Source organism: Pogona vitticeps, chromosome 2, assembly GCF_051106095.1.
Source record: "Pogona vitticeps strain Pit_001003342236 chromosome 2, PviZW2.1, whole genome shotgun sequence".
NCBI classification, from domain to species: Eukaryota; Metazoa; Chordata; class Lepidosauria; order Squamata; family Agamidae; genus Pogona; species Pogona vitticeps.
The window spans coordinates 59390170-59405043 of record NC_135784.1 but is presented as its reverse complement, the minus strand read 5'-3'; the positions used below and the strand labels follow the sequence as shown (position 1 = coordinate 59405043).

Sequence of the window (14874 nt, the reverse complement as noted above, 5' to 3'; positions counted from 1 at the left end):
ATGGTATAGAGAATTATGGGATAAGGCGATTAATGATAAACTGATATGTGATATGAAAATAAGAAGAGGCCTATCAAAAAATAATGACTTTAAGAAAATATGGAGTGTATTCTTGGAATATGTATTTCGGAGAGGGAAGGGGTATACACCGAGGGAAGAAACAATGAAGTTTTGGAGAGAAAATGGATTGAATGAAATTTAAGGCATTATTAATGCTTGCCCTGATGGTGATGGGGGCACAGATGTAATATGTAATTGTATTGTATAGTGGTGGTAGATTTATGTTGTGTAGATTGTTTAATTTTTTTTAATAAATTAAAAAAATCAGTAACATTTCTATCCTGTCTTCCTCCCATGATGAAGTCAAGGTGGCATGTGTGTCTTCCTACTACGTACCACTTTGTTCTGACAATGATCTTGTGGTCCAAGCAATGGTGTAGTGGGGCCAGGTTGCTCAGGCTTGAAGCCCAGGACTTGTTGAACAGCAGGCACTGTGACATTATTTGCCATCCCCCTGTCTCCCCCACCACCACCATACACACAGCTTCCTCTGAGCTTAGCTGACATCCTCGCAAGAGCCAGGGGGACAAAATTGTTGAACCTTATATTGTTTGTAATACAAAGTATTTGAGGGTGCTTTGATCTTGGCACCAACACATGTATAATTTAAGAGCCATTGATTTTACAAAACACCTGCTCCTTTTTAAAAAATATATAGGTCGATCTACTTTCCTATATTTTTGAACTTTCCTCAGGAGGGAGGGCTGGCTGTGGGGTTCTGTCATGATGATTACCTGACTTTGACGTTTACCACGACACCATTCTGGCAGACCAAGTGATTGGCCTAAAGTCAGCCAGTGAGCTTCATCACTCAATTAGTCATCGACGTGGGTCTCATTTCAGCAGTTTAACCACCACACTGGCCCACATAGAGGGCCATGTTTATTGATCTGTGGTCCTCCCAATGTTTGGTACTTCCCAGAAGCCCCAGCCAATGTGCTTTCTGATCTTTAGTCTTTGAGTGGAAATCCAAACCATCTGGAGAGCCAAAAGTTATGAACAGGGGGAGGATTTCTATGACATTTCATAGTTTCTCTGCAACCTGTATTTGAACCCCCAAGCAAGCCACCCAGAGTGGTCAACCAGACCAGATGGGCGGGATATCAATCAAATAAGTAAGTAAGTAAGTAAGTAAGTAAGTAAGTAAGTAAGTAAGTAAGTAAGTAAGTAAGTAAGTAAGTAAGTAAGTAAGTAAGTAATCTAGCCTTTCTCACCAGAACACTTATAAACATGTCTAAACCCACTTATAAGTTCAAACATAGGCTTTAGGAAAAAATATAACATCTCATAGAAATCCTCCCCTTAGTTATGAACCTGCGCTGTATAGATTCAGTGATTTTCAGGTTCCCAGATTTTGTTGCATTTGAACATGTGATCTGGGATTCTGAGGGGTGGTAGTCCAGCAATGTTTTGGTATCTTTGGACACCACCCAGTAAATCTTTTTCCCCATAGTAATGGTCTTTGACACTCTTCTCCTTTCCCTAACTAAATTTTGTTTCTTTTGGGAATTTCTCCTGAAACAAATTACTCTACTGTATTACATTATGCTTGTGCCAGATAAACATGGCAACTCAGCCATATTGTAGCTGACATTCAACCCAATGACCTTTCTTCAACAAGTATCAAAAGATCAGCAGTGTTGGTTGGTATACTGGAACACGGGCTGAAAGATGAAAATATTGGTCTTGCACTTTAATACAAACTTACAAATAATCCATTTGTTCTCCCATCCAAAAAATCCATTACAATTCATGCACAGGGAAAATGCATACAAAAAAGAGTGGTAGAATATACCAGATGGGCGGGAAATAAATAAATAAATAAATAAATAAATAAATAAATAAATAAATAAATAAATAAATAAATAAATAAATAAATAAAGTGTGCACATTAGCAGCAGACGTAAAAAAAGTGTACAAAACAGAATGTATTGAAGAGAACTGAAAAATACTGATTTTTTTTTCAGGACATTTTAATAAAATATTGTAGGCAGTTACAAAAACATTGTCCTTTAGAGATGGAAATTCAGTTGTGTAATCTGCACTGCATAAAACTGATGACATCAACCGCTGCTGTGATTTTTCAGAAATTGAACATTTCCCTTCCCCCCACCCCAAGGTCCTGAAACTTCTGTGTAATCACTTTTGTCACTGGGATACCATTGAGGTATCCCAGTGACGAACTGAGATATTGAGGACTGCAGAATGGAAAGGAGAAATCTTTATTGAAAATCAACACCACCAGGGTGACTTTGCCAGTGGGAGCAATTTTTAGTACAAAGAGACTTCCCCGTCCTGGCCCAAAACCCCAAATGACTTCCCAGTGATGAAAGTGATTACACTGGAGCCTTGAGATCTTTGGGAAGAAACTATAAATGTTTAATTGCGTAAAAAATTAGCCACGCCTGATGATGTCATCAACCTTATGCAGCATAACTTATGCAAGAGGATTTCAGACAGAACATCTAAAAGCCATGTATACTGGGACTTAAGATTGCCCACCCTTACTAAAAAGACAAGAGGCATGCCTTAATTGGTTGAATATGGCATATAGGTTGCAATTCTGTGCCTGGGAGTCATATTCATAGAAATCAGTGAGATTTGATATGGATAGACATGCAAAGAAGTGCAATGCTAATAAAGCAGTGCTGTGAAACCATGCTTTTATGAATGGCCAAAATTATGCTTGTCCCTTCTGCTTGCCCAGTGGGCCAGAAAGCAAGTATGAGTTTAAATTTACCTTGGAGTGATATTTCTCTTGAGCCTTTCCCTGAATTATGTCTTTAAATTCCTAGAGAACCTTGTACTGTAAAGTAATTCCTGTGTTGTCCTAGAGAGGAGTTACTGTATTATTACACCCTGTAGTTCTTGCTACAGCCTTTATTCAGCAGCAGGTGGTGCTGTATTGCCATGTGAAGCGCTGCCTAACCATACTAGCCCTGCCTTTGTGTTTGAACTTTAAAAAAAATCCCACACTTCTCTCTTACTGAAACAGAATAGCAAAATGGGTCAAATTGCTCTGTGTGTGATTTAGCAGAATCAATTATTGTTCTGTTTGTGAAGCTTAAAAACATTTTTAAATATACTTGGTCTTCGGTGTACTTGCCTCAATGTAGAACATTTATTAAGGCTTGTTCACTTTCCTAACATATCACCTGCACCAACACGCATATAACATTCCCTTTTAAAAAAAAACTGAATTGTTGTAATGATTAACGTTCCACTTTCTCTGTTTCGTCCCCATAGGACCTCTTCTCTCGACTCACCCCATTCCTAAACGAATTTCTCCACCTCGTCCCTGTATACTCCATTTATCCTGCCACTTAATATCTCTCCTGAAATAGCCGGCATCACTGTAGTCAAGGGGTCACAAACGTATTCTTCATGTTTCTCAGTCCACAATGAGATCCCTATCCAGACTGTAGCAAATACAGACTTTATACTGTTAAAGCTTGCATCTTTTTGGGCACATTTCCCCCCCCCCCAACATTCTCTACTTGTTTTTGAGAAATTCTGGATTAGTGCAATGATGCACTTTCTCCCTTTCAACACTCAACCGCCAGGTTTGACTTTTCTACCGTAAGAAGATGTAAATAAGTAGAATGCTTTGATTGCTTTACCTGGATTTTTGTGTTGTTTATCTATAAGCCAAGTCTATTTTTTTTAGCATGAGCAATAAAACAACAGTAAACTCTTTGAAGTAAGTTTCTGTTAACATAATATCTTGCAGCAGTTGGTTCCACACAGCTTTCTTGCTGTTAATGTGTTGTAATTATTATTATTATTTTTGCTAACAACCTCCAAGGAACTCAAGATGGGGTAGCTGGCTCTTCCACCTTGCTCCCTAATTTATTTTCACGACAATTTTGTGAAGGAATACGGTTTCCGGATTGCTTGTTTTTTCCATAGAATCTCAGATTTCTTTGGCCTGTCGTTGCCTGCCAGGGCAAGTAGTTCAGCCTCTGGACCATCTCCTTGCCTCCTTCTCCTCTCCTCCCATCTCTTCCATTAAAACTGAGCGAGCACTGCTGGTGTGTCACACCATTTCATCCAGCTGGTTTGGAAGGAAAAGAGAAAGCAGAAGAATTCAGCAGTATCAGACTTTCATGGGCTGGCAGAGAAGGAAATAGGAAGTAGCAAAGGAAGAGGAAGACAGAGAGCAGCGTAGTAACAGTAGCTGTCGGCCATTCTCCAGCCAGCTAGCTGGACTGCCCTGATGCAGCTGATGCTCTGATCACTATAAACTCTGGCCCTCAGTATTGTTAACTGTAGTCATTTTTTAAAAGTTAATTGGCATTTAGAGGCGGGGGGTAGCAGCTTCCTTTTCCGTTAACTAGAAAGTTGGGCAGTTCAAAGCATGGACAGTGTAAATGGTATGCAATTCTTATTGTTAAAAAATTGGCTCCTCAGAAGCTGGAGTATTATTGCAATAGAATTTCTAACCACTATAGAAATATAGTATTTGATCATTTAATTCTCTGGCCACTTTTGTTCCCTTAGAAAACAGTAGCAACTCCCCTCCCCAGCCTCAAAATCTACAAGCATTATAGTACAGGCTGAAGCACGGGCTGTGTAAGCTACTTAACTAATGGCTGTGTTTTATTTGGCAGTTTCTCTTTTACATAGAGCAGTTCATATTAAGCACAGCATGTACTTCACAGATAATTTGGCTGGAATAACACTCGCTGTAGTAGCAAATGCAGCAGACAGGACTGTAGCCAAAACATGGCCACTGAGAAACAAAAGGGAGGGAGATACGAGGATGTCCGGGGGGGGGGAATGGACAGCATATGAAGAACTTATTTTAAAAAGAAATATCCTCAGTTCTGCATGCTTGTGGAACTTACCTCCAACATTTGGGTGGGCCTTTATTCATTCACACGTTGTCTAAGAAATGAAAATGAACATCCTGCCAGAGTGCAGAGGTGGCTGGCTGCAACCCTGAACTGCGCCATGTTCTTGCACATTCCAACACACAGATGGGAGTAGCCTGTGCACACAGAGGGGCTCTATAGGCATCTCTAGTTCAGAATTTAAACAGCAAGGTGTTAGAAACGATTATTCAGCAGCTGTACTGCAGAGGTGGGCAAACTGTGGCCCTCAATGTATTGTTGGGCTGCGAACTCCAACTGTCGCTCACCATTGACTGTGCGAGCTAGGGTTGTTTGTTGCAAGAGAACAACATCCGGAAGGCTATACATATTACGCATCCCTGTTATAATGTAAACTAGACACAACACTTGCATTGCCTCACTTTTATAGCGGTGGCGAAAGACGCAGGCAGGCTCTTATAAGAGCAAGGATTGCTGTATTAAACCTTGGGCCAGTCATTCGCTCTCAGTATGACCTACCCCACAGGCTTATGGGAAAGATTTAAGGGACGGAGGAAAGAGTCATTTATGCTGCCTTAAGCTTTTGAAGAAAGGGCAGCATACAGAAGAAAACTCTGCTCGACAAGTCAAAGGCAGACCAAAGGATGGAGGAAAGAATGTGCAGTCCAAAGATAGATAAATAGATGGTAAGGGATCAGTTCTTCACTTATGAATTCAGGTTCTTGGGGCCTGACAAAGTTCATCCTATGATATTAAAGGAATGTGCAGATGTTATCCCACAGCCTTTTACTATAAGGTTGAAGGGATCCAGTATGTTTAGCCTAGGTAATAGATTATTAAGAAATTATATGGCAGCCATCTTCATAGGTGAAGAACTATTCAGAGATGATGGAACAGTACTTTGTTGTTCCAGAGATCCTGTAGCAATAAGTTTCTTCTACTGGCAAGTGATGAACAAAGTATCAGTAAGGTCCCTTCCAACTATTATCATTCAGATGTAATAACAAACCATGTGAATGCTTGGATTAAAACTGCACAGATGAATACATATACATATACATATACATATACATATACATATACATATACATATACATATACATATACATACATACATACATACATACATACATACATACACACACACACACACACACACATACATACATACATACATACATATATATACACACATACACACACATATATATACACACACATATATATATACATATATATACATATACATACATACATTATATGTGTGTGTATGTGTGTGTGTGTGTGAATATATATATGTGAATATATATATGTATTCATCTGTGCAGTTTTAATCCACCAACACTACATGAAGAATAGTACTCACACACATCTACTCTGTTATGTCATGTCAAGAGAGTATAAAAATGTTCATAAGACTACCCTTTGTTGAGAATGAAAATTTACCAATCATTGTTGTGAGCTAGGCTGGACTAGTTAATATGAAATAATCCACTAACAGCATAACCTGAGCAGTAGCAGAAATGATGAAACAAAACCCGTTGTAAAGATTTGCAGGACTAAAAGAACTCAAAACTATATAGTTGAGCCGTGCCATCTAGTCATCTTCCACGGGTGCATAAAAGATATGAACAGTCCACACAATCATTTCTTAGAGAGACTTATGTATGTTTAGGTGCTCATAATTTTCAGCCGGGATAATTCCATGAGGCAGATGCAATAGATAATCTCCAGTGTACCCAGTTCACTCCTTTGAATATAATGCTGTAGTTCTTCAATAAATAAGTGCATAATAAAGTATATATTAAGGGAAAGTGTGCACAAAATAGGAATATTCATGAAAATAATATAGAAATGTTTTTTTTGTGAGAAATTTCTGTACAAATTAATATTTGTTGTTGTTAAGTCCTCTTCGTGACCCCATGGACCATAGCACGCCAAGCCCTCCTGTCCTCCATTGCCTCCCAGAGTTTGGTCAAATTCATGTTGGTAGCTTCGATGACACTGTCCATCCATCTCATCCTCTGTCATCCCCTTCTCCTCTTGCCTTCACACTTTCCTAACATCAGCGTCTTTTCCAGGGAGATTTCTCTTCTCATGAGATGGCCAAAGTATTGAAGCTTCAACTTCAGGATTTTTCCTTCCAGTGAGCACTCAGGGTTGATTTCCTTTAGAATTGATAGGTTTGTTCTCCTTGCAGTCCAGGGGAGTCCCAAGAGCCTCCTCCAGCACCACAATTCAAAAGCATCAATTCTTCGGCGGTCAGCCTTCTTTATATTCCAGCTCTCACTTCCATACATTGCTACTGGAAAAACCATAGCTTTGACTATGTGGACCTTTGTCGGCAAGGTGATGTCTCTGCTTTTTAAGATGCTGTCGAAGTTTCCTCATCGCTTTCCTCCCAAGAAGCAGGAGTCTTTTAATTTTGTGGCTGCTGTCACCATATGCAGTGATCATGGAGCCCAAGAAAGTAAACTCTGTGACTGCCTCCATATCTTCCCGTTCTATTTGCCAGGAGGTGATAGGACCAGTGGCCATGATCTTAGTTTTTTTTTTATGTTGAGCTTCAGACCATTTATTGCACTCTCCTCTTTCACCCTCATTAAGAGGCTCTTTAATTTCTCCTTGCTTTCTGCCATCAGAGTGGTATCATGTGCATATCTTTATGCATATCTTTATGCACAAATTAATATATGCACATGAATATATGCATAATTCTTTATACTCATTTTAAACAAAACGACAAACGTTGCTATTTTAAAAAAATGAAATACTGGGGGGAAAATGCAAAACTAAGAGAAACCATTATTCATGTACAGTGTTTGCCCATTCCAAGCTATGATGCAATATATGGAAAAGAGAAGTTCAACAGCTGTTATGAATAGCTGAAAGAAGATTTGATAACCATAAAATATCCAATGTGCTGTAGATGATGAAAGGAGCCCTTCCTCCTCTGAAGAACATGAGGAAATTGATATGGCCAAGAGCTTCTTAAGTGAGGTGTTAAAATCGGTTAGTTTTGGATGTATTCAAACGGGATGTGTGAAAATGCTAATAAAACAGGGAGTACTTGCATTCACGAACCTATCCAAATATTACAAATACATGCAAACCGAAAATGGGAGATGATCCAGTACTAAGTTAAGAAAGCATCATTTTGCGGAAACTCAAGTTAAAGAAAAAAAAAACGATGGTATCACTGAACACCCTCACTCACAGCAGCTCTGTAAACCTGAAGATGTTTGACCAGCTGCAGTTGAGCATCACTCCTGCTTTCTGGCCAGCTGTCAGATGCAGCACATCACAGCTTGACGTGGCTCAACACCTGGTGTGTCAAAGGGAACAACTTCTTGCAGGAACATTTGGCACTGGTGGGGCAAAGCCCTGGCATTTTCTTCTAGTCTCAATGGTTGGAGATGACAAGGTGCTGAGGAAAACTGACGATACTGGGAGACTAGAAATAAATAGATTGGGGGAGTGGCGTGGGAAGCTTTCAGCCCTGAAGCTGATGGAAAGTCCTTGCTGCTTAATTTGTAAGTGATTTGTTCAGACCTCTGGCAAAAGACATTCATTCTGTTCTTAGAAGATTGCTGATTGGGGAGAGAGGAAGAGAGAAAAGGGAATGGAAAGGGAGGAAAGATATGCGAGAGAGCGAGAGCGATGAGGCAAAAGAGATGGCAGAGAGAAAGAGAAAGGTGGGCCAACTTCCACTATTTTCAACCTTGCTCAGTGCCAGCATGTGGCTCCAAAGCAGGTGGCCTCTGCCAAACTGGGGTGTGTGCCCCCCCCCGGGGCATAAAGACTTTCCAAATAGTGAGGAAGAAGGTGTGTGTGGAGGAGACAGACGGTGTGAGGATATTTGTAAAAGAACATTAAAAAGTAGAAGGAAAAATGTTGAAGAGGAGAAATGAAGAGAGCCATGACTGCCTTCAGTTTGTCCAGTAGGATCTGTAACTCCATGGATTGTCACCAAAGGAAATTTGAGTAAATTGAGGAAGATTTGTGGTTAGATTAAACTTTTGAGGAATTTTGAGAACAGGGTTTAGTGATTATTTTAGAACTTGATCTTTTTGGCAAGGAGTGATGGAAACATCCCTATGAAATATCAACATTTATGTGTCATGTATTTTCCACTCTCATTTATATTTCACCTCTTTCTTTATCCAGCTCAAGAAGAGGTATTCTGGCCCATGTTATACTCCCCACACCCCTGTGAATAGATCAGGTTAAGTGAGAGTCAGGGCCAAACTAACCTGGTCAGTTTTGTAGCTCAGTAAAAGGCCCTCTGGAGGTCGGGGTGGGGGCAGCAGGGCCACGTGGTCTGGACCTCACCTTGGCTTAAAGCCTAAACAAAAAGCTAAATAAACTTATTCCATCATGCATTATACAAATAAAAAAACATTTCTACCCACCATTCTTTACTGTGAAATATGTTATACCCTTGTTCCCAAACAATGAGGGGGGACTCACAATGTGAAATGGCCTGGGCCTCACGTGAGGCTCATCTGAACTTTCAAAGGGCCTAATGAGTAAAGATTCCAACCTTAATCTTCAAAGTCCCAGCCCAATGACCAGTAGTGGAACTGGATTTTAGCATGAAACATTTATGTACAGTATTTTTAAAAAATAGGGTTTATATAGGTAAAGGTTCCCCTTGACATTTAGTCCAGTCATGTCCAACTCCAAGGCGTGGTGCTCATTCCCATCTTCAAGCCGTAGAGCCAGCATTTATCTGTAGACAGTTTCTGAGGTCACGTGGCCAGCACAGGTAGACACGGAATGCCATTACCTTCCCACCATAGTGGTACCTATTTATCTACTCGCATTTACATGCTTTCGAACTGCTAGATTGGCAGGAGCTGGGACAAGCGACAGGAGCTCACTCAGTTGCGTGGATTTGATCTTATGACTGCTGGTCTTCTGACCTTGCAGCACAGAGGCTTTTGCGGTTTAACCCACAGCACCACCATGTCCCCCCCCCATTAATTAATCAGATCAGGCTGAAGAAAGCAGCACCATCCAGTGAGGGACTTCAGACATCTTTTGGGAGCAACTTCTCACCTCCAGTTGGGGCACTGTGAACAACTTGAAAATTTCGGAGTCTTCTAACTTAGTCTGAATAACAAAAGCAAGGGTAGCCAGAAGAAGAAAAAAAGCACTAAATCCACATAGGGCAATACCTTTTGAACTAACTATAATTCCACAACCTTTTGTTTTGTTTATTTTGCTTTCTAGTTTGATGAAGCATTCTGGAAAACTCAAAAGCTGTACATATGTTAGTTGTCAGTGGAGCATATATAAGGAAGCATTCATCCATACATTGACAGTAGTAAATAATCGTTCATTATAACTTCCCATTTTTATTCATTAATTTTATTACTGTTATAAGGAAAATTATTTTTATTTGGTCACCATTAAGAAACTGAGTACAATTAGTTATTTGTCTCAAAAAATAATTTGTCACACAAAATAAAACTACTGTATTAGTTTAAAGCATCCTTTTATTATTTTTTCTGTATTTAAATTTACATTACAAATCTAAAATTTGAGAAGTTGAAATTAAAGGTACAGGAAAAGTAGGAGCTGGAAGCATTTCTCCAAATTTAGAAGTGAAGGTGTGATACCAAAAAGTTTGGGAAGTAGTGCTCTGAGGGAATACAGCTTTTATAGAAAAAAGTTAGTTATCATCATCCAGTCCAGATCTCCCACAACCACAACATATATAGTATGAGGCAAAAATGTAATGAGATGAAGTTCTCTCTCCATGTCTTCATGATGAAGTGATTCCAAAATTGTGCCTCTATGTGGCAGAGATGGCAAATATTCTCTTATTAATAAATGGGCAAAGACAGGAAAAGCTTTGGAAGGAAATGGGTGAATATATGTTGGGTTTTGCAGAGAGTTTGGCAAAAAGCACAATGTAGGAGAATGTGCCCTACTGGAAGACAACGGCAAGTGAGTTATCTGTCCTAATTCTGCACATAAATTTTGCTGGGGACAAAACATCAACATTCGCACGTTCATCCATGGATTTTCAACGGATGTCATTGAGGACTGGGTGGTTCGGTGCAGCTAAGGACAGCGGGTGAGGCTTGGTATTGGGATCTTGCCATAACAATATTGAATTTTGATCACAGTGTCAAAAATCTAAAATGCCTGAACCAGCAACAACATTGGAAATGGTATTGTCACATTTACGTTTCCAGCACTTGTGCTTGGATTTCTACACTGGTAAGAAAGGGTACCCAGCAATTTCATTCTACTGATTATAATATTTGTTGGTTGGATTTCGTCCTAACTTTCCTCTACAATGTCACTAGAACCACATTAAACAATAAAGCCATCAAAGTAATCACAATTTAAACAGGACATAATGAAGAGATGTGCCTTCAATTGCTATTGAATACTATTGAATTGCTATTGAAGTATAAAGAATATTGAATATTGTTTAAAAGTTTTGAGTGAGGAGGGAGAACTGCTTACCTGAAAGATTTTTTAAAATGCGTTTACTGTACTGTATCATAAATTGGGTTTATTCTGGGAAAGAGAAACAGTAATATCTAAAAGCAGAATAAATGGCTACTGGTCAAGATTAACAACTCAGGGATTTTTCCACGATGCTGTCCTCTACCACCTTATGTGGAAGGGTCACCTTGAGTTTCTCGTCTTTCTCCATGGCTTGACAGATGGTTTCATAAGCACTGCTGTTGCCACTCCAACAGCGTCTAGCAACCTGTCCATATGGAACAAAAAATAAATGAGTATGAAACCAAAACGTATCTTCCATCTACGTATTTGCCCCCTTACTAGAATAGATCTAGGGAAATCTTTCTAATTCTTAATTTTAACTTGAGTAAGACTGTTTAGGGGTCTGGCAGAAAGATCTCACTATAAAGATGTTTGTACAAGTCTCCCGGGGCAAGGAGTTCCATTCCTGGTGGTTGATTGGGCTGTGGTGTCTGGATTTTGCCCCTGATTTCCCCTTCCCTTGAACGCGTCCATTCCTTGTTCTACAGTCCTACCATCTGTGCGTGATGAGATCCTAATAGCAACAGCTTCAGGAAGAACTCATGAAAACTGCTAGTAGTAGGCATTAAAGAATATCTAGTAAAGAACATGTCATAGTAATTCCACACAGTCTTGCTAAGGATAATGAAAATCTCATCGTGTATCTATATATCTATATTTGTATCTGCATACATAATACCAAAAGCAGCTTTTCAAAACAAGCTGAGGTACTTACTGTGACAAACCCAGACCTACTGGGATATGCCACAGTTTCACTAAGCTGCCACCAACCATTCCCTATAAGAAGTCACACAGACCAGGGATGGATTTTTAAACAAACAAAGGAATAAGGTTTATTTAAATAACACACAGGGAAAATAAAATGATCAAGTGAATAAGATACAGTAACGTGGCTTAGTCTCAATCATACGTACACACAGTTTGGTTCACACAGAACACTTTTAACTAAAGCACAGACCCTGAACCTATCAGTTCTGGCTAACCCTACAGACACCTGAACCTATCAGGTTGGTACTGACTGACACACAGTAGTACCCTGTCTGACACACAGACTCCCACTCAAGCTTCTTCTCTCAGCTCTTCACTCAGCTTCTTCCAGCTTCTAAACTTCTCCACACAGGCTTCACATATATATACAGTACAGCCCCTCCTCCTGATGTCCCGCCTTCCACCCCCCATAGGATGGAACTTTCCCTCCAACCCATGACAGACAGGTAACATCAGTGCTGTATGTAACACCTCCCCTCTTTATAAGTTGTTTTGTAGGGGGAAAGCTAAAGTGCTTTTCTCCAAAAAACAACCTGGTTAAAACACACAAAAACAGTTATACATTAACATACAATACCATACTTACTTATACTTACTCTAGGATAAACACATCAATTAGGCATTTAAACATTTACCATTTACAATACATCAAGTTACCTTTATTCATACAAACCAACATGTTTAATAAACAGACACATTTGACTTTTTGTCATCAAAATATATACATAGTCCATGTTCCTTCGCCGTCTTCATTCTTCGGGTCTTCTTGACAAGGCGTCAGCAACACAGTTCACTGACCCTCTGACCACCTTCACTTCAAAGTCATAGTCTTGCAGGTTTAAAGCCCACCTCATAAGTTTACTATTGTGGGTTTTCATTGTCTTTAACCATTGCAGTGGTGAATGGTCAGTGCACAGAATAAAATGTCTTCCCCAGATGTAAGGCTTGGCCTTCTGGATCGCGTAGACTATGGCCAGGCACTCCTTTTCCACGGTTGCCAGATGTCTCTCACCTTTCTGGAGTTTCCTACTCAGGTAGGACACTGGATGCTGGTCACCATTTTCATCCTCCTGGCAAAGAACTGCTCCTACCCCGCTGTTAGACGCATCGGTGTAGATGATGAACTCCCGGTCGAAGTCTGGAGCACGCAGCACTGGATAGTTGATGAGGGCCTCCTTCAACCTCTGGAACGCCTCCTCACAGTCGCTGGTCCACGGGATGCGGTCATCAGTCTTCTTCCTCGTCAGATCGGTCAGCGGAGCCGCCATCTCGCTAAACCTCGGGATGAACTTTCTGTAGTAGCCCACCAACCCAAGAAATGATTTGACTTTTTTCTTGGTGTTGGGTCTAGGCCAATCACGAACGGCTTCTATTTTGGCCTCTAGGGGTTTTATCACTCCTCCCCCTACCATGTGACCCAAGTATTTTATTTCTGGGCTACCCAGCTGCAGTTTGTTCTCTTTACAGGGCCTAGGCCAAAGCACTTCCTCCCCTGGGTTAAAGTGCCTCTCCCTGGCTTTCTGGTCATCCCAAGCTTTCTTTCTGACCTTTGGAGCTTGCAGGTTCTCTGCTGCTAGCTTTAGGTTTCTCTTTAGGTCATTCCTTAAAGAGTCTATATATGTCACAACGTCTTGTGGGTCATCCTGGGTGATCTGCTCCCAATTTTGTTTGATCAAATCAAGGGGCCCTTTCACCCTCCTCCCAAACAAAAGTTCAAACGGACTGAACCCAGTACTGGCTTGTGGCACTGATCGATAAGCAAACAAAAGGGATTGCAGCTTCTGGTCCCAATTGTTTGGATTCTCTGCCAAGTAAGCCCTAATCATGCGCATCAGAGTCCCATTGAACTTCTCCGTTAACCCATTACTTTCAGGGTGATAGGCAGTGGTTTCCTTGTGTTTAATTACACAGATTTGCCATAACCGTTTCATGAGCTTCGATGTAAACGACGCGCCCAAATCTGTGATTATTTCTGAGGCAAATCCCATCCTGGACATATACCCCACCAAGCCATCTGCCACTGTGTTAGTTTCAATGTTAGTCAAGGGAATGGCTTCAGGGTACCTCGTGGCATGGTCCACAATGGTGAGAATGAACCTGTTCCCCCTCTTTGTGGCCTTGGGCAAAGGTCCCACAATATCCACCCCTATGCATTTGAACGGAGTGTCAATCACAGGCAAAGGGCACAACTTTGCTTTGGTCCTGTCACGGTTATTCCCCTGCCGCTAACACACATCACATTGTTTACAGAACTCCCTGATCTGCTTCCCTATGTCAGGCCAGTAAAAATTCTGTGTGATTCTCTGCTGTGTCTTGTTCACCCCTAAGTGCGCAGCAAACATGTCAGAGTGCCCCCTTTGTAAGATCATGGGGCGATACTTTTCAGGTACCACTAGCTGACTTCTGATCCCATCTCCCCCTTTTGAGATATTCCTCAGGGTCTCTCTATATAAAATCCCCTTTTTCTCTAGAAATCTCACTGGGGTTTCAGGTGTTATCTGGGCGTCTGTCACCTGTTCAAAACACTTTTGGAGAGTGGCGTCTGCCTTTTGCTCTTGGCCAAATCGGCTGTCTGTGGTTAAGGTTTCCACCACAGCTTCTGAACTCCCCTCTACTTCCGTCCCGGGCTCATCAGTACCCCCCTGAACTGTCCCCGTGTTGGCTTGTGAGCGTGTAATCACTAGCA

The 14874-nt window shown here is 40.8% G+C and overlaps 1 protein-coding gene and 1 long non-coding RNA gene across 2 annotated transcripts in view; both read right to left on the bottom strand.

The window, feature by feature from the left end:
• Positions 1-3844: 3844 nt before the first annotated feature.
• LOC144586677 (uncharacterized) lies at positions 3845-5916 on the bottom strand. The gene is made up of 2 exons (XR_013541631.1): positions 4908-5916; positions 3845-4114 (listed from the first exon to the last, which is right to left on the bottom strand). It is a non-coding gene; the product is annotated as an uncharacterized LOC144586677 (long non-coding RNA).
• Positions 5917-10375: 4459 nt separating this feature from the next.
• Positions 10376-14874, bottom strand: part of UROC1 (urocanate hydratase 1) — an 83253-nt gene continuing 78754 nt past the window's right edge. Inside the window, exon 20 of the mRNA XM_078385243.1 lies at positions 10376-11625. Within this exon, the coding sequence (XP_078241369.1) occupies positions 11485-11625 (141 nt within the window). The 3' untranslated portion in view covers positions 10376-11484. The remainder of the gene's footprint in view (positions 11626-14874) is intronic.